This window comes from Lutra lutra, chromosome 17, assembly GCF_902655055.1.
Source record: "Lutra lutra chromosome 17, mLutLut1.2, whole genome shotgun sequence".
NCBI classification, from domain to species: domain Eukaryota; kingdom Metazoa; phylum Chordata; class Mammalia; order Carnivora; family Mustelidae; genus Lutra; species Lutra lutra.
The window spans coordinates 16122089-16141918 of record NC_062294.1 but is presented as its reverse complement, the minus strand read 5'-3'; the positions used below and the strand labels follow the sequence as shown (position 1 = coordinate 16141918).

General features: G+C 49.3%; 1 protein-coding gene across 2 annotated transcripts in view; it reads left to right on the top strand.

The window, feature by feature from the left end:
• WWP2 (WW domain containing E3 ubiquitin protein ligase 2) overlaps positions 1 to 8145 on the top strand; it is a 162799-nt gene extending 154654 nt beyond the window's left edge. For both annotated transcript variants that reach the window (XM_047711107.1, XM_047711108.1), the window contains 8 exons: positions 1371 to 1530; positions 2804 to 2937; positions 3261 to 3401; positions 3682 to 3802; positions 4108 to 4212; positions 5440 to 5536; positions 5701 to 5773; positions 6149 to 8145. In XM_047711107.1, coding sequence (XP_047567063.1) covers positions 1371 to 1530; positions 2804 to 2937; positions 3261 to 3401; positions 3682 to 3802; positions 4108 to 4212; positions 5440 to 5536; positions 5701 to 5773; positions 6149 to 6248 — 931 coding nt within the window. In that variant the 3' untranslated portion in view covers positions 6249 to 8145. The remainder of the gene's footprint in view (positions 1 to 1370; positions 1531 to 2803; positions 2938 to 3260; positions 3402 to 3681; positions 3803 to 4107; positions 4213 to 5439; positions 5537 to 5700; positions 5774 to 6148) is intronic.
• The last annotated feature ends 11685 nt before the right edge of the window (positions 8146 to 19830 follow it).

The following is a 19830-nucleotide window of genomic DNA, read 5'->3' as shown; positions in this document are numbered from 1 at the left end:
CGTCAATGAAGTTAAAATGGCTGACGTACCCATAAAAAGAGCCTAAAGCATTGTCTTGCCCTCACCCTAGCCTACCTACAAAAACTAACAGAGTCTCTGACAAAACGTTGCGTTGGATCATGGGGCTGACGTCCCTGGCAGGGAGAAGGAGCATCTTGGCCTGCGGCGACTGCTCAGCTCACTGACCTCTCCTGGTGTTGGGGACATCTTCTCTCTTGGTGTTGGGTTCACTTGTTTCTGGTCCTCTGTTTGCTGGTGGTGCTGCCCTCCTTGCTGGCCCCTGTGGATCAATTGCTCTTTTTCTGTGGTGACTATGGTGACCTTCTCTCCAGGCTCTGCTTGGTGGTGTGGCTCCCACCCCGTGTGTGTCTGTCTCTCTGTGTCCTGCCAGTGGTTTTACCCTATGGTAGGTTACGTCATGCTGTTCTACCACAGGGTAGAACCACGGACAGGATACCGAGGCACCCTCTGCATCGAAGGACTCCTCGTCTGCCTGGCCACAAGCAGCCAGGGACTGGCCCCCTTGGGATGTCCCCCTGCTGGTTTAGCTCAAGCCTGAAAGGACCCTGAATTCTGGCTTGAGCTTGTTATCTCGGCCACAAAAAGATGTCACGGCATGGGTGTTGGTTCAGACAAATGCGTGGTAATGGAGTTTGGGGTGAGGGGAGGGCAAAGAGCAAGGGAAATGAGATGCCTTTTGTGTAGCTAATGGGAGTGAGGTTTAAAAATCTAGAGGCAGCATGGATTACAGAGTTTTCGTGCATCAGGACCTAGGAACGTGTTACTGTGTATTCCTTTCATGCTGCCTACTCAGGTTGGAAACGGGGGGGGGGGCGCTGTTTTCTTCAGCACCTCTGTAAGATTTAGAAAAAGATGCCCTTTCTCAAGACACTTCCATGTTGGGAAATGGTCATGATACTTTGGTTTTATCAGGAAAAAACCAGATTGACTGCTGTATCCAGGAAAATTGTTGTAATAAATGTGCAAGTCTATGATACTTTAACATAGTGCTCTTGTACAGAGCAGCCTACACAAGTGTACATGGTGGCCTCAGGGTACCACAAGCTCCTTTGCCATCAGCCATACTGGATATCGGATAGAAAGTCTTGGAATACATCGTCTGGGAGCCTGGAGACATGCACGCAGACTTTCCTGAGCACTATCCGCAAGTGCAGTTGTCCTGATTCACCCTCGCTCACTGACCAGCCGTGAATACAGGTTATACCAGGTGTTCATCCCAGTTGGGCTTGACTCCAGGGAGCCGTGTCTCCAAACTCACCGAAACAGGACAGCAAAAGAGAGTCCCATCTCCAGTGCAGGTGTACAGGAAGGGATCCATTACTCTTGTTTTTCTCTGTCTTCTCTCACAGGGAGTGGTTTTTCCTCCTGTCCCATGAGGTGCTCAACCCCATGTATTGTTTATTTGAGTATGCCGGGAAGAACAATTACTGCCTGCAGATCAACCCTGCCTCCTCCATCAACCCCGACCACCTCACCTACTTCCGCTTTATTGGCAGATTCATCGCTATGGTAAGACGCATTGCTGTGATATCTCTAGACAGGGGTGCAGCCGAGGAGGCCAGATGTACCAACAGCAACCTGCACTGGATGCCCCAACTTTGAGCTCCACACCTCTCACAGAATACCTAACGGGAAATGCAGAAAGCTGGAGAGAGTTCTGGAGATAGTTCAGAGCTCCCTCAGGGGCATCCCCAAGGGCTTCGAGAGGGTTTTCTTATGTTGATTTGTGTGGAATTTTTCAGAGATAGCCCAGGGTTTCTGGGCCATGGGCATCACTGAACTTTCAGCAGGCACCCTGTCGAGGGTGTTGACATGACATACGCTGCCGACATGCTGTCTTTCTTGCAGCGGGGAGGGGGAGATGCAGGGCAGGCTACCACCATTTGTCACGGCCCTTGGGTGAGAGTGTTAGGGAATGTCTGCCTGAGACACTTGGGCCTTCTGGAAGGGGATTTGGAATCAACAGTAGCTTAGAAGAGAGCCCTGGTAGACCAGCTGGTCGGGACTTAGGAGGCATCATCAGGGACTGGGTGAAGAGTAGGGAAAGCGGAGTCACGGTACCCGTATTTATCTAGAAATAGGGACACAGTGTGACTAGAGGAGGGAGTCATGTCATTGCATCCTGTTGAGTGTCTCATGAGGGTAGAGAGCCAGGATTGAGGAAGGGGAGCCCATGGTAGCCACAGTCCTTCTGCCGTATTTAGTAGTTTGAGATGTTTCATTGTTAATTTTCCTTTGCTTCTTCCTGACTTCCTGAATGCTCTGCCCACAAGAACCCAAGAGCCATGACTAAATATGTCCCTTCCCCTTGTCTGGAAGTTCTTGACCAAGGTGCTGGGCTCAGGAAGTGGGCACATTCTCTGCCCTAGCAGCCGGCAGAGCAGACCAGTAAAACCCTAGACTGTTACTCACCGCTGGCCCGCCAGCTCTCGCCCTCCACAGCGTCTGCATTATTTTTGGCTGCCTCTGCCGCCCAGCTTGGAGCGTCAGTGAGTCAGGGCTGCCACCTGGCATTGTGCTGTCCATGAGTGTGGGGCAGTTCTCTGCTGGAGCAGGGAGCTGCTGGGCAAGTGTGCTGGGCAGGCAACTGGGTTCCTAAGTAGGCTGGTTCTGTTTGCCCCGGTGGTCTGCAGGTGTGATGAGAGTCTGTGTCAAGGTCACAATTGCTCTTGGGGAGAAAGGGTAGGTAGCAGTAGTTGGGCTTTGGTGTGGAGCATCCAAGAGCCTGCTTCAGGCAGTCCTGAGAAGACCAAAGCCCTTTTCCATGTCTCCTCTTCCTCAGGCTCTGTACCATGGAAAGTTCATTGACACAGGCTTCACCCTCCCTTTCTATAAGCGGATGCTCAACAAGAGACCAACCCTGAAGGACCTGGAATCTATTGACCCCGAATTCTACAACTCTATTGTCTGGATCAAGTGAGTCCTCTCCCCTGTGCCATGCTGGGAGGAGAGGGGTCTCTGGTTGGGGAGCAGGTGCTGCTGGCCTTTATTTTCTCTGCCAGACTGGCTCTGCGCTCAGATGGGCTTTAGAAGTGCTTGTGGAGATGTGCAGCTCCTAGGTTTCCCTGTAGGGCAGCTCCAGAATTCTCTCCATGCCTCAGGGAGAGGTCCCGTGCAGCTGCTCTGGATCAAGGCTGTGAGTCCTGGCATCCCATGAGCACTGAAGTGAGGGACAGAGCAGGATGAGGGGGGGCCCTTCTAAGGTAGAACTCTTCCCTTTTGGCCTCTTGTGCCACCAGAGAGAACAACCTGGAAGAGTGTGGTCTAGAGCTGTACTTCATCCAGGACATGGAGATCCTGGGCAAGGTGACAACCCACGAGCTCAAGGAAGGTGGTGAGAGTATCCGAGTGACAGAGGAGAACAAGGACGAGTATATCATGTGAGTCTTAAGTGCTGGAGAGTCAGTGCGGGGGGAGGGGAGCAGAGCCACCCTTGTCTCTGGGATGTCCTGCATCCATGCCCCCCACGCATTTCACCAGGGATCATAGCCTCCCATTTGGCATCCGCCCCGGGGCCAGCCGCAGACTGGCTCTGGGTGTGTGCCCAGGTCACTTCTCAGCCGATTCCTCGCTGATGTGTGACAGCAGCCTCCTGGCAGGTCCCGAGGCGCACGTGAGCTTCGGGTCTCAGCTCCCCTGACGGCTGGTCTTCGGTTTCAGGCTGCTGACTGACTGGCGTTTCACCCGCGGCGTGGAAGAGCAGACCAAAGCCTTTCTGGATGGCTTCAACGAGGTGGCCCCTCTGGAGTGGTTGCGCTACTTTGACGAGAAGGAGCTGGAGGTGAGAGCTGAGGTCGCTGGGACCCTGAGCCCCGGCCTCCAGGGCATTCGTGCCCTTTGTTGGCAAACTCTGTCTCCAGAGAACCTCGCCAGTGGAACCTCACACTCCCTCCAGACCGAGGCCGCAGGGTAGATAGTTGTAGTTGGTTTTCTCACACTGTTGCGAGGGGGCCCACATCCAACACTCATATCCCTCCTATTATTACCGCTGCCAGCAGAGATCAGGAAGATCTTCGGGATGCTTTTATCTGCTAGTGAGTGGGGAGGGGCCTGGCCCTGAGCCACTGACATCTGTCTTCCCTGCAGCTCATGCTGTGCGGCATGCAGGAGATAGACATGAGCGACTGGCAGAAGAACACTATTTACCGACACTACACCAAGAGCAGCAAGCAGATCCAGTGGTTCTGGCAGGTGGGTCCTGGGGCCCATCCCAGGGAGGTTGGGGTAGGGGTCCAGACAGGCTTTAGCAGTCAGCCTCAGGAAGGAGACCTGATTCGACCTCAGGCTCAAGGACGCGTGTTGCCTGGTCACCTCCCTCATCTCTCACGCTCTCCTCACTTTGTGGAAGGAGAAGAGAGACCCAGCCTTGGGATGAACAGAGCTGTTGCACCTGGACTGTGTCCAGGGCTCTTGACAGGACACGTTGGTGGTCAGCCTTGGTGGGACAGGGGTGAGCCTGCAGGCAGGAGGGAAAGCTCCCATTGGTCGTGTGGTTTCCTTCCAGCCAGGGGACACGGGCCAGCATGTGCTTGTCTCTGGAGAAACTGAATGAGCTGAGTCCTGGATGTAATGAGTTGATTCTTTTGTATGTGTAGTCTTGTTGTCGTTATGAAGTATAGCATACATGGGGAAGAATAGGTATATAAACATTCCTTTGTGAAGGCAAAATTCCCACCCCAGAAAACTCACCATGTTCAGCATTTTAAGGTATTACGATTCATTAGCCTTTCACAGTAAAGGCAGTCATGACCACTGTCTAATTTCAGAACATTTCATCTCCCCCCAAAAACAAACCCCATTCCCATGAAGCAGTCACTCCCATCCTTAGTATATGTATATTTTTAAAGATTGTATTTATTTATTTGACAGAGAGAGACACAGTGAGAGAGGGAACACAAGCACGGGGATTGGGAGAAGGAGAAGCAGGCTTCCCACCGAGCAGAGAGCCTGATGCAGGGTTCGATCCCAGGACCCTGGGATCATGACCTGAGCTGAAGGCAGACACTTAATGACTGAGCCACCCAGGCGCCCCCCCCCTTTTAAAAAATATTTACTTTTTAATTATTTTTTAAAGATTTTATTTATTTATTTGAGAGAGCGAGCAGAGAGAGAGCACAAGCAGGGGGAGCCACTAGCAGAGGGAGAAGCAGGCTCCCCGTTGCGCAGGGGAGCCCATCCTTAGTATATTTTTAAAAGCAGAACTTGGATGGGAAGAGAAAACCTGGCCTACAAACCCCACCTCTCAGAGGGAGCGGCTTTGGGGTTCCCAAGGTTGGTGGCTGTAACCCCCCACCCAACCCGGGCTTTGTGTTCTCAGCCCCGGAGAGGGGTGCCGGCCGACCGGAATCACAGGTTAGGGTGAGGCTCTGGGTCAGGTGGGCGTCCTGGCTTTGCTCTGACTGGCCGAGTTCGTCCTAGGTGGTGAAGGAGATGGACAACGAGAAGAGGATCCGACTGCTGCAGTTTGTCACTGGGACTTGCCGCCTGCCTGTTGGCGGATTTGCCGAACTCATCGGTACAGTGTTCCCTCGCCCTGCTGGCGCCCTAGGGTGGGCCTGGGGGCCACTCCCAGGGTGCGAGTGAGTGGGCGGGGCCTGAGCCGTCTGTAGTCGGGAGTCAGGATCCGGCCCATGGAAGGCGTGGTCCTGTTGCCTATGCTGTTTCTCTTTTGGATAACAGGTAGCAACGGACCGCAGAAATTTTGCATCGACAAGGTTGGCAAGGAAACCTGGCTGCCCAGAAGCCACACGTGGTGAGTGTGCTGGTTTTAGTGGGAGGTGGCCACAGCTCACAGGCCACCTGTGGCCTGTGGGCAGCCCTTTGGGTGGGGCAGCTTCAGGGACTTTGGCAACGTGTGTGTGGCTCTGGGGTTGGAGAGGAGGGGCTTTTGAGCTTCTGGCATTTGTGCCCGCAGTTCGCATCCCTCACCAAACACTTCATTCCAGTAGACAAAGATCTGCTTCCCTGTGTGCCCTCTGCCCAGGCCCTCATTTCCCCATTTCCCCAACTGCCCTGCCCTGTCTGCTGACCCATGTGAACTACTTTGACCCCACTCTGGCCAGGTTGGGGCAGGGCCGTGGAGCCCTGACCTCCCCGTGCTGACTGTTCTGCTTCCCTCTCTTAACAGTTTCAACCGCCTGGATCTCCCACCATATAAGAGCTACGAACAGCTGAAGGAGAAGCTGCTGTATGCCATCGAGGAGACTGAGGGCTTCGGACAGGAGTAACTGAGGCAGCCCCCTCCCACAGCCCCCAGCACACATGTAGTCATGAATTCTTTCTGCCCCGAGAGGCCAATGGCCACAGAGCTCCCGGGAGGCCCCCCCAGGTGGTGGCCGTGCGTGGGACCACAGTGTCGTCAGGCTGGTGGTAGCAGAGCTCAACCTCAAGAGGCCCTGCCTGTCCCTTCCTTTCTTCTACCCACTGGTGGCAGTCTGGAATAAAGCCCCCATGTTACCTTTGGCCCCATCACCTGTTGCAAAGTCTGGAGGCCTGACCCTCTCTGTAAGCTCTTCCTCCTTTTCCCAGTGCTCCCTCCTAAGCCCAGTGCTACGTATGCATGAGCGTGCAGGGAAGGGTGCCCTGTGCCGAAGACCTGTGGCAGAAGCCCTGGTTCTCACGGGCCAGTTTGGCAAGGAGGAGACGGGCCGCTCACTCGGGGTAGCTCTTCTGGGCTGCGAAAGCCCAGGGTCTTTGCCAGTAAAAGGGGTTCTGTTTTAAATAGAACTTTTCCAATGATCTGTATAGAATGGAGGTCTGAGGGAGAGAAACTCTTCCCGCACCGGAGAGAGCTCTGGGTGGAGGCCTGCTGCTGCTTGTCCCAGCAGGACCCAGCCACTGAGGCTGTGCAGCGAGGCCCATCTCTGCACTCGGTGTGGGACAGTTTGTTCTTTCCTGCAAATAAAGGGTTGTACCAGCTGCTCAGGTGTCGGGGGGGTTGGAAACAACAAACTCCCTCAGACTTTCTTTTCCCTTTTATATCAACCTGAAGCATTTTGTGTGTAGGGTTACTTTGTGTTTTGATGTTGGTGTGCTGCTATCACTCTCTGTCAAGGAGCTGGTACACCACTAGTCAATGGGACCCGGAGGGACCTGACACCATTGGTCCAAGAACTTCCCAAACAGCTGCTCCTCTTAGGAACCTGCTTAGCAGTTCTGTGAGCAAGGCAGGCGGCCCAGCTTCACAGCGGCCTAGTCCCTAAGCCCTGACAGAGAGGGGAGGGGATGGCGTCCCAGGTGTCACCCAACCTTGCCACGTTCGATAGAGAACTCCCTTTCCTAGATGTAGATGTCCAGCAGCCCCGAGTGATGGAGCACGTGGGGGTGGGGGTCCTGTCATTCCCCAGCAGCCCCTGAGGCTCCAGGCAGGTCCATTAGTCTCCTGTTGGGAAAGCAGTGTGTCCAGCCGCCCTAGAGCATGTTCATCCTGCCCGGATGAACTTTGTCTGCCTGGAGGCTTTGTCTGCCCACGGAGGTCAGCGGAAGGGCCTCGAGCTGCTGCACACGGTCTGACTCGGTGTCTGGAGCTCCCGCCAGCCTCTGACCTGGGCAGTCCACCACGTGTGGAGATGTGCAAAGGCGAACGAGCTCCTCTGGGATACTGGCGCGGTGGCGGTTCTGAGCTCCCTGGTCTAGGCCCCCGGGGCTTTCATGCTGCGCACCAGCTGCAGACTAGCTTGAGCCTCCTAGGACCCCAGGCAGGCCCACGGACCGGTCACGGGGCCTTCTTAGGATTGGCTCACATCCCCAGACCCTTGTCCTTCCCCGCCCCGGCCCATGGAGGGACAGCCCGTGTCCAGTTGCGTGTGCTGATTTGAGTGGCTTGGCTCACTGGAGCTCAACCTGTTTTCTTTCCTGGAATTATTTGCTGTGCTTCCCTGCAGTGTCCCTCTCTCCTGGGGGGTTGGGGCGCAAGCTGCTGTGTGGGGTTTGGAAGCCTGAGACTCCTAGGTGTTCCAAGTGTGTTCATGTGTGTGCGTGTGTGTACATACATGTATATAACTGAGGTGTTGTGTAGAGTGTCCTTCGGTAGCTCTGGGTTGGTCAGCAGATGGTTTTGTAATGCCTTCCCCCTTGCCTTGGTATTGCCAGTTTTTCGTGCAATAAACAATCAGCAGCTGTGGGTGGCGTTGGTGTGGATGTCTGCAAGATCGCTGTGCTCGGGACGAGAGGCCTCTGGGCCCCCCTCCAGGCCCAGACAGGGGTGGAAATTCCATGACCTTGCTGGTGTCAGGAATGTGTGTGTTATTAACTGAGACAGTCACACTTCCTGTGGGTGGCTGAGTCCTTGTGTAGGGATCATGGGGGCAGCCCTTGGTCAGGGTTGGACGCCCTCACCGCTGCCCCCCCGCCCAGGCCAGGGTTTCTGTGAACAGTTGTTGGGGGCCAGAACATGAACTGTTGTGGCTGCAGGTCCGGTGGGTTTTGGAAACCAGCTTCTGGGGACAGTGTCTGGGCAGTTGTTCCTTCGAGAAACATTTACTGAGTCCCACCATGATAGAAGGATGCTATGATCTTGAGCTAATGGTCAAACGAGGTCTTGCTCCCCACTTTTTGAACACTTAAGGATTCACATGGGACAGATCAGCAGGCTGTTGCGTCTTAAGGCATTTGACATGGAAATGACGTTGATCAAGCCTTGCCCTGATTGTGCCTCTTCTCAAGGGAGGCAGAGATACTCAGATTGGTTCTTCCCTGGAGTTTGCTCGGGGAGTTCACTGCGCCCCTCCAAAGCCTTTTCCCACTTGACAGAGCAAAGCTGTGCTTTGAGAACATTACTGAAAGAAGTCTACACATACGCAGACAACCCATAACAAATTCAAGTAAGACACAAGTAAGAAACTGTTCTCCCCAGTCTTACCTTGGAAATGACTGCTGTTAAGTTTGCTGTGGCCCTTCCATACTACTCACTGTGCCTACGCAGATCGTATATACGTATCACTTTCAAATATATCAAAAATGGGATCTTATCTATGCTAACCACTTGTCTCATTCAACAAGGTGTTTGGGAAACCTTTCCATCTTCCTCAACATAGGTCTAAATGATTCTTTAACTACTGCCTATAGTTCCTATGGTTCCTATGGTTCCTATGATATGCCCATCTCCATCCTAAGGGGCATTAGGGTTGTGTCCAACAGTTTGCTCTTGGCTGCACCCCTTCAGCGAATGCCCTTTGGCGGGTCTTGTGCCCTGGTGCTACTCTTCCAGGAGGGGCGGTCCTGGAAGTTGGAAGTAAAGTTACCTTCACTTTTACTTAAAAAATTTTTTAAAAGTTTTAAAATTCAAAGATGCATAGGGTCTACAGTGAAAGGCTACCACCCACCCTCCCCTTACTCTTGTTCCTCTGATCATCTGCTAGAGGCTAGGATTGCTAGTTTCTTTTGTATCTTTCTGGATACAACTTTAAACCCCCAACAGAGTCTACCCCATTGCCCATAGAAAGGTTCCTGTGTTCCTAGCCTTAGCAATGGACAGGGTCCCTTGCCACCCCACTTTGAGCAGTGCATCTGAGCTCCCCTGGCTGTCCTTCCAGCTCTCCGTCTGCATTCCTTCTCCTGACTTTGGGTAGCCGTCCTTTTACTTCTACACAAGTTCTCTCTCTCTTTTTTTTTTCTTTTAACATTGTTTTGTGTAATCACAATGAAATCATCTGTACTTTTTCTAAAGGTTTATTCAAAAAGCTGAAAAGTAACAAAAGTAACAAAAGACATCTATAATACTATGATACTATAAATATATATTGTTTGCTCCAGAACTAATAGTATAATATAATACAGTTTTTTCTTCCTCATCCAGTCTCTCACCCTGCGGGGGGCAGTTCTAAGTACCTCTCTTTGCTTTTCCTATATCCTCAATTTCTTTTTTCCTTATTCGAAAGTGTTTCAAACAGAATTAGGCAGGCAGAGAGGCCCCCCCTACCCCTACACTCTGTAAGAAGTTCTGATGTAATTAGTCAAAGCTATATGATTATTTTGGAAGTAAAGTGAGCTGATAGGACTTCCTTTATTGCCAGAGATCTCCAGTGGGTCTCCCAGGTGTCAGTGAGACTTTATATAAGGTGGGACCTTCGTGGATCTGGAGTCTCAGTTCTTGCTACCCCACCAGCATTCTGTATTGGGGCTTACATCACCCTTCTAGAAAAACCCTAAAGATCTCCGTGTCTCTGTTTAGAGGTATGCTTACAACAGCAAGCTCTCCTGGTTCTTCGGCTAGACTTGGCATCAGTAAGGCCCCAGCCCCACTGAAGAAAATGACTTAGTGCCTTAAGTTCTTATCCCAACTCATATCCCTGAGGTCTAACCTATGAATCCAAGTTTTCAATATCCTTTTACTTATTAGGACCCTGTGATTCTGAGCTTGATTGAAGTGTCCCAGTCTGGCTCACTTTTCTATAGCCTGTGCTTTATGAGTCCACCTTCAGCCAACTCACATTGGAAAATGTGAGTTCTTTGGCGTACTTTTATCCGTACCATTTGAACATCATGGATTCGGGGTCTAACTCAGACTCAGTTGGTCCCAGAGAGAGCAATCATTATTTTCTTAGATGCCTGTCAGTTTTGGCCCCTTCAGCTTGCCTCTTTCGGATGTCTTTGATGATCTCTATGATACTCTATGCCCAACTTCAGTACTATCACCCCAAAACAGAATCAACTCTTCTTTGTTCTTTTCGAAGTAAAGTCAGTGTTAGAAACCAAAATGTGTTCTGTTGAGATGGTGCAGTAAATTCACGACTTGGCCAACCTCTCTGTTCCGAACATATAATAAAGACACATAAAATATAACAAGAGAAACCCCAAAAGGCTTGTTCCAAAACAAGGGAGAGACTTCCAAGGGTCAGAAATAGAGCAAAACGCAAAATGTTGACCAAGACCGCGAGTGTGCTGGTGCACCCAGAGCCTTCCAGCTGTGCCCGGGTGTGCAGCTGCTGGGGGGGTCAGGGGTTCTAAATAAGCTCATCTGGATGGGGCCTGAGCACCAGCCCAGTGCTCCCTCCTGTTTCATGAAAAGCGGCCAACCAGCAAACTGCCACAAAACCCAGCTGCCTCTGCTATGTACCGGGCCATGGCTTTGAAAAAGATGGAGGCAGAAACTCAAGACAAACCATCCAGGGATCCAGCCTGAATCTGTGATATTCCTGGGTACGCCCAGGCCAGGGCCCAGACTGCCACTCAGAAGATAAGGCTGTCGAATGGACGCCCAGCAGGACAGGAGGAGATAGCTGCAACACCATTAGGAAAAAGCACACACACAGGGAGACAACAACTCCTTCCCTAACCTTCGTGGTTCTCCCTATTTCAGAAGACAGTCCTCGATGGTCTCTTGCCTGCTGGTCTTTGCTGTAAGAGGACTCATGGCAGGTGAACCTTTATACTGGGACCGTAAATGTCACCGCTCATGTGTCTTTTCTCTGGGGTGATCATTTTCTCTGGGGAGGCATGAGGAAAGTTCTGTTCTTTGCCTGGGTGGGGAGGAGATACCTGAGCTGGGGTACACCTGACTGTAGGCTTGCTGGGGATCAGGGGAAGGAAGGAACCTTGGTTCTCAGAGTCCTGGCCCCTGACTTGAACTTTTCTCAGTTTCTTGCCCTTCCCCTCAGCCTGGGCTCCTGTAGCTGGCAGAGGGGAGATGGCCAGGCTCTGTGGCTGGGCATGGGGACCTGGGTGTCCCACCCTTCCACAGAGAAACTACTTTGAACGACCCGAGTTGTCCACACTTTTCCTGCCCTCCCGCTGCTCCCAAGTACTGCATGTCTCTGGGGACTTGCTCACTTCTCCTCTGCATCTCCCTCTGCAGGGTTTTGGGTTAAAACTTCTGCTTGGCTGTGCTCCTCCACCTGCTTTCTACCTTTCAACACCTGCGTGAACATCCTCATCCAGTCACTGAATCCTCTTACGTTCTCTTTGCCCTTGTGGAGAAAGATTTATAAAGCTTTCTTCACTGTCATTTTAGCGAGGGTGGAGAGGGCAAAGAGATGGTTAGTCTGCCTTCTCGATAAACTTCCTTTCCCTTGATAGATGGCGGGGTGAGGGGAGGCAGAGGAGGAACAGCTTGAGCTGGCAGTCTGTGCGTCAGGGTCCCAGAGGGGACCTGACTTTGATCGGATCTGTCCCTCTTTACCCCTGTGGCATTAATTCCAGCCTCTCTTGGATGAGCCTTTCCCGGCTTTCCAGAACTCTCCTTGGTGAACCTCCTTCCACACTCATCTCGGCTGGAGATCCTGCTGCAGGCCACTTCTGCTTTCCTCCTAGAAATTTGTTGAATTTTCTTTTCTATCTCTCAGGTTCTCTTTCTCTGTCTCTCTCTCAAATTGGGCCAAGTGGCCAGGGGACAATGAGAAATCTTTTACATTCATTCACTTTCATTTTAATGGAATCTCTGCAGGGAGCATTGATAAATACATGTCAGAATTGATTTTTGCTGTTTTGCCACAGTTAAGGCCATTAGGCCTTACCTCTCTAAGAGCACTGATTTGGTTCCTGATGCTTGGGCTTTGCTTTGCTTTGTTTTGTTTTGCTAATAATAGATAGTCCTGTTAACAGGAGGAATGTTTTCCTTCTGCATTTTCTATTAACATTATCTTCATTCTAAGACATTAATTAAGTGCTGAAATTAAAAAAGGGAAACCCCCCTGTAGCCTATTGTGGATTGCTCTGATAAAATTCTATCAGTGGAAGGCAGACGACAACGACGACTGTTACTACTACTTTTTCTTCTCCTTCTCCTTCTTCCTCCTCCCCTCTCCCCTCCCTTCTTCTTCTTCTAGATTTTACTTATTACAGAGAGAGAGCACGAGCTGGGGGAAGGGCAGAGGGAGGGAGAAGCAGACTCCCAGCTGAGTAGGGAGCCCGACGCGGGACTCTATCCCAGAATCCCAGGATCATGGTCTTAGCTAAAGGCAGACTCTTAACCAACTGAACGACCCAGATGCCCCAGAAAGGCAGACTTCTTACGTGGTCGCCTTACGAGCTCCTCCTGGTATTTATACCCTAGTGGGCTAATCCCTTCCTCTTGAGTGGCTCTGGGTTAATGATTTGGTTCTTACAAATAGAACATGGCCAAGGTGACAGGTGTCACTTGTGTGCCTGCGCTTCAACGGTTTTTGACCTCCCCTTGCCAGCTGACTCTGCATTGCTCTCTTGGCTTGTGCACTTTGACTTGAAGCAAACTTGCATGTTGGAGAGACCCATGTAGCAAAGGACTGAGGGCAGCTTTGTGTCAACAACCAGTGAGGGACTGAGGCCCTCCATCCAACAGCCCATAAGGAATTGAAATCTGCCCATGAAGCACATGTGCTTGGAACCTTAAGATGACTGCAGCCCAGCTGCCCCTTGATGGCTGCCTGCCCGTGAGCAGAGAACCCAGCCACGCTGCAGCCCCTGACCCGCAGAAACTGTGAGATCATAACATGTGTTGTTTTAGCAGCTGCATTTTATGGCAATTCGTTAACACAGTAGTAGATAACTCATACACTATCCTAGGTCAGATTCAGTGTCCTCGGATTAGCATCTCTTCCATGTTCTGGGCCCTGAATGTGGCCATGATTTTTAGTAAAGAAAAGAGCCAGAGCATGGAGATTGTGTGTAGATTAAAAAAAAAAAAAATCCCGCTAACCAGGAACAAAGGCGGAAAGGGACCAGTATTGCTCTTCTTCCTCTCCTTGGGGAAAGCAAATACTGGGAAGAGGGAGTCATTTCAGTCCTGTACCCGGTCCACAGCCTGACGTCAGTTGCCTGGCAGCACCAATGACCTCAGAGGCCTTGGGTCTGGCCCAGCCTGTGACTGTGGCCCTCTGCATTGGGATGTCATTAGTGCTTATGTGAGCCTCCAGCCAAACCCAGTTAGCAAAGAGTTATGTCCAGTCTCTCAAGGACAATTTTGGGTCTGTTTCCTCTATAATTATAGGGTGAGCAGCTAGGTAGGTGGGACCATTACAGCAGTGAACTAGCCTGAAGGAGGGTCTCTGCAGCTCCACGACTCCCGCTGAGTTTGGCTCGAGGGGCACAACTTCCTCCTCAATAGTGGCCTCATCTGGCCCTGGCTGGCCAGGGACGCGGAAGCACTGTTTCTTTTGCGAGGGAATTCATTTCACCGTTGAACTTTTGGATTTTATAATCATGATGGTTTGCTACCTCCTTGTAATTGTTTCACAGAGGCTAAAATATAGGGTATATGTGGTGGGGATTGAATTTGACTCACCCTGTCCCTGCTCTCCAACAGGCACACACCCTGGTGCATCAGCAGTATGCCATAGGGTCTGGGAAACCCCTGGATAGGTATTTTTTTCTGGATTTACTCAGATATAATTGACATGGAATATTGTGTAAGTTTAAGGTGTACAAGATGATGATTTGATACGTATGTATATTGCAAAATGATTACCACATCCATCACCTCACATAGTTACCAATTGTTTTTAATGTTGAGGACACTTAAGGCTGTGTTGTGGTAAGGACATTTCGGATCCACTCTCTTAGCAATGTTAAAGTATACAATATTTGGAAGTAGTATTAGGAACTATAGTCACCATGCTGTACCCTGGATAAACAGGATAGAGAATAGTATGGGCAAGTGGGATAGGGGAGAAAGGGTCTTTTAGAGAGGACCTTAGGGCAAGCATCTCCAAACAGGTGTTTCAGCCTGGAGACCTGAAAGCTGGGAAGGAGCCCATCAAGCAAAGAGCCACATCTGGGGTTGGGCCCATTAGGTACAGTGGCCTGACTGGGAGACTGGCATGTTCCAGAAGTGGGTAGAAGGCTGGTGTGGCTGAGCACTGATGGAGGGTAAGCAGGAACAGTGTGAATGAGGTTGGTGGGTCAGGGCAGAGCTCAGCATGTTCGTCCTCTATTGCCAAGGCAAGGGGAGGAAGAGACAAAAGGGGCTTTACACCATGTACACTGCTCCCGTCTCTTCATTGCCTGGGCTAACCTGTGGCTGTCTCTAACAGCAAAGTGGATGGGAGGTATTGTTTGTGGTAGGTCAGGAACAAGGAATATCAAATGGGATTTGAAGATCACGTAGTAATGTCTTTGCTACACATGATTAAAAGCTATGAAGTGAATGAAGATAGGCTTTTACAATATTGTTCTGAATTTTATTTATATATTTATTTATTTTAGAGAGAGAGAGAGAGAGAGCACGTGTGAGCAGGGGAGAGAGGTGGAGGGAGAGGGAGAGAGAATCTTAAGCAGACTCCATGCCCAGTGTGGAGCCCGATGCTGGACTGGACCTCACAACCCTGAGATCATGACTTGAGCCAAAATCAAGAGTCAGACGCTTAACTGACTCAGGAGACCTAATATTGTTTTGAATTTTAAAAGGGCATGAAAGAATGAAATCGAAAGGGAAATAAATGTAATGTAAGATGCGTACCCATTGAAAATTAGACTGCATATTCTTCCATGATCCATCCATATGTAAGGACATTTACTAAACACATTGAAGCATCTTTCACTTGTGTGTATGTGTGTGTGTGTGGGGGGTAGTTAAAACTATAATGGAAATCAGGATAAAGGTAAAAACAGGGCAAGTGAGACGGGCCATAAAAGTGACAGTGGTGATAGGCACAAGCTGATGAGTAAGATCATGCAACCCTCTCCATCTTCATCGTTCAGCCAAGCTGACTCTGGCATGAGGATAGAATATGGAAAAGGAAGGTAAGAAAGTACGAAGAAATTGCAGGTAGGCAACCTTAGCTGCAGAAAAGGTAGCTGGAGTTGTGAGCAGGGGCAGGGAAACGCAGAGGGCAGCTGTCAGACATGGTCCATGTGGTAGGACCCACAGGGGCTGAAAGTAGAGGCTGAAGGTGAGCAGTATGACCAGTGTGACTCCTAAACTCTGGGCAAGTGGGTGACTAGCCAGGATATGGAATAAAGAGGAGAAACAAATTTTGGAATTAGAAGCGTCATATAGATTGAGACTTTTAAAAATTTGTGTTAGATTAAGTAAGATGACACTTTAGTAGAGGAAAGGGCCCGTGAGGGTCCAAGAGAAGCAGGACGAGCTCCTGGAGAGAAGCCTTCAGAGGTCAGGTCAAGAGAGGTCAGGGCTGACAGGTCAGGGTCAATTGAATGGGAAAGCAGAAGCCATTGGTGACTTTAGTACAGGCTGTTAGGGGCATGGTGGGGACAAAAACTGGGCTGCATAAGATTTAAAAAATGCTCGGAAGATAAAGAAAATTCGGTGAACATAGGTGTTTATTTGCTGAATGAAGTTAACTGAAACAGAGAGGTGTGTGTGTATGTGGCGATGGGAGAGAATTGAGTGTTTACATGCTGACGGGTAAGAGGTAGGGATAAAGCCAGGGTTGAAAATAAGGAAAGACCCTAATAGATGAAGTGAGGACCTGAGTTGGTTATTTTTGTTAAAATAGTAGCCGCGTTATGTTACGATTGATCTGAGTAGCTTTAGTAGATAGAAAGAGGTTGATAGGGTACTAAGCTGAGAAGGAAAACACCTTGTGGAGTATAATAGATATGTGTGTATGAGAAGAAGTCTTGAGCTGGGAAAGGACTTCTTATTATTTTTTTTTCTTTAAGATTTTGTTTATTTGAATGGGGGAGGGGCAAAGGGAGAGAATCCTCAAGCAGACGCCCTGCTGAGTGCAGAGCCAGGACCCTGGGATCTTGAGTTGGAGGCTTAACCAGTGGAGCCACCCAGGTGACCCAGAGCTGGGAAAGGACTTGACTGACAGAGTGACTCAGAGTGCTAACCAGAGGCAAGAAATGGATAGATTTGTCTATATCAAAATAAAGCTTCTCACTCCCATGTGTCTAGGAACCGCAAAGAGGGGATCTTAACACAGATTCCCAGAGAGTCTAATGAGGTTGGTAAGTTGTATAAATTTTTATTGAAATAAGTTATATCTAAAAAGGTCATACTCAAAATGCATCATTTCCAAATAATCTTACTACATTTTACTATCATGCATGTTCTTGAGGTTACTGGTGTCTATCGTATCTGTATTTAGGAAGTACTCTGTCATGCCATGTTACTGTGCATCTCTTCTCAACTAATGCTGGGATCACGCCATCAAGCCATGGTGGGAGTATTTACACCAGGGGAATTGGCCAAGGCTACAAATCAAACCCCGCCACCCCCTTTTTTGGGAGAACTAGTTGTTTCACTTTTACCAGCACACCAATAAATATGGTTTTTAAAGCAACCAGGGGTGGTATCAGCAGTGAGGAAAATCAAAGCACAAGCTATCTGAAGGGCAGAGAAGACTGAGTATATTCATTGCCTAAGCAGTAGTGTGGGTAGAGAGGAGTGGCAACCTTACCCAATCATTTTGCACCCATACACTCTCCATGTTCCTTCAAAATCTTGTCTGGATGGTTGCGGCTCAAAGCAGAAATGATGGGAGGCAAGTCTGGGGAAGGTTCCCAATCCTGTGCGGAACGGGCAGCAAAGGCTTCGCTGGGCAAGAGACGAGACTAGCCAATGGCGCCCTCTAGTGTCGAAGAACAGATCGGCTCCACAGAGGAATGCTGAGAAAAAGGTTTCTCTGGATTAATGCCCTGGAAACATTTAACTTCCCTGGTCTTCCCTTCCTTTCTTTTCCTCTATTTTATTTCCCCACTTCCATTTCCCTGCTTTCTGAGTCACTTTCTACCTACTCCCCCAACAAGAATGTCTATTTTTTTTTTGAAAGATCTGCACTCTGTGTTGTTCCCAGGCAAACATTGATAATAGAATTGAATAGCACAAAGATAAGCAAATTAGCACTTGCCTCTATTACATAGAATAATTTGGAATGAATTTGTTTAGGAAAGCTGTAAAAAAGTCTGCTATTGTGGGTCACATAAATGAAATCTTCCCTTGCCTTCGAAGCATGCCACAAATCCTCCCCATTTCTGGGAACAGGAGCAGATGAGGTAGTTTTCTTAGTCTGTTGTAGTTAACAAACAACCCTGATTTCATTCTTTTATGAGGGCCTGTGTTAATTCTTTGGTTTGAAGTCAAAGTCATTGTATATGGCTGAGTTCTCATAGCTCCAGGGTCCTCCAGAAATTGGATTGCCATCTGAGGTTGCTGTTTCCTGCTGGAAAGGTTTACTCTGCATCTAGCACATAAAAGTAATAAGGTAGCTCCTTAATAGGATTAGTTCTCTTTTGTCCCTTTAGTGACTGGTGGGCTGAGTGAGCATTAATTAAAGAACATTTAATTAGTTGGCCCACAGTTGTTCCATTCTGATAGCTTCCATCTTTACATGAAGGATAACTAATTTACAAGTCAAGGGATATTTCGGATATTAGTTATCACACAAAACGGGTAAGGCACAAATACCGTCCTCTGTAATGTGCGTAGCAGGAACGTACTGAACTCTGTTAAGTCAGTCTGAAGCCTTGGAAGTGGAAGTGAGGGTAATGTTACAGCTACAGAGTTTGGAGGAGACTTTTCCCAGGACATAATTTTTGGTATTTTCAAACAACAGGGGTGCCTGGGTGGCTCAGTGGCTTAAGCCTTTGCCTTCTGCTCAGGTCATGGTTTCAGGGTCCTGGGATTGAGTCCCACATCGGGTTCTCTGCTCAGCAGGGAGCCTACTTCCCCCCACCCCCCCACCCCCTCGGCCTGCCTTGTGATCTCTCTGTGTCAAATAAATAAAATTAAAAAAAAACAAAACAAAACAACAAAAACCCAACAACAGACATGGTTTAGAAATCTCATCTTGAGACTGCCAGGCTATACAAACACAAGGCTTTATGTCAGGTGTGTCCTTTTTTTTTTTTTAAGATTTTTTTTTTTTTTAAAGATTTTATTTATTTATTTGACAGAGAGAGATCACAAGCAGGCAGAGAGGCAGGCAGAGAGGAGGAAGCAGGCTCCCTGCCGAGCAGAGAGCCCGACGCGGGGCTCGATCCCAGGACCCTGAGATCATGACCTGAGCCGAAGGCAGCGGCTTAACCCACTGAGCCACCCAGGCGCCCCTTTTTTTAAGATTTTATTTATTTATTTGACAGACAGAGATCACAAGTAGACAGAGAGGCAGACAGAGGAAGGGAAGCAGGCTCCCTGCTGAGCAGAGAGCCCGATGCGGGGCTCGATCCCAGGACCCTGGGATCATGACCTGAGCTGAAGGCAGAGGCTTTAACCCACTGAGCCACCTAGGCGCCCCTGTCAGGTGTGTCTTTACCGTGAATTCATCTGCTATTTGTATAAGCAAGACTTCATTAATAACCTTATGAGAGTCACTCTCTTATATTATTATATAATTTTGTCTTAGAAAATGAGCCTAAGCTACAGGCTACAAACTTTTTGCAAGAAACAGAGGAGCCTGTCAGAAAGGTGGAATTGTTTCGGGCATCTGGCTGGCTCAGTTGCTAAGCATGTGACTCTTGATCTCAGGATTGTGAGTTTGAGCCCCATGTTGGGTGAAGAGATTAATTAAAAATTAAAAAAAAATCTAAGAAAAAAAAAGGTAAAGTCAATTCTGCCCATTTGTGGGTCAAACACAACAAAGCCTGGGTATTCTCATAGTCTTAGATGCTCAACAAACTTTCCCGTTTATGAAATGGTGAGTAACTTTAAAGCTGTGCATTGTGTTGTTGCAAGACCCTGGAAAGCTTTTTGAGTTCAGATTATACTACTGAAAGTGGACTGAATCCTGTGTGGTCTCTAATTGCCCAGACCACTTACATAAATGACCCACTCCTTGGAATGACATTCTCATTACCCCTCTAGTCCCAGAAATATCCTGGCTCTTTCCTGATCATTTGCTGGAGAAAGTTAATGTTCGAGGTTTCCTTTCTCAATCAGTATGTTTGAAATGTCCAATCTCAAAAGCTTCTTCGGTGCTCCTCTGGTAATAG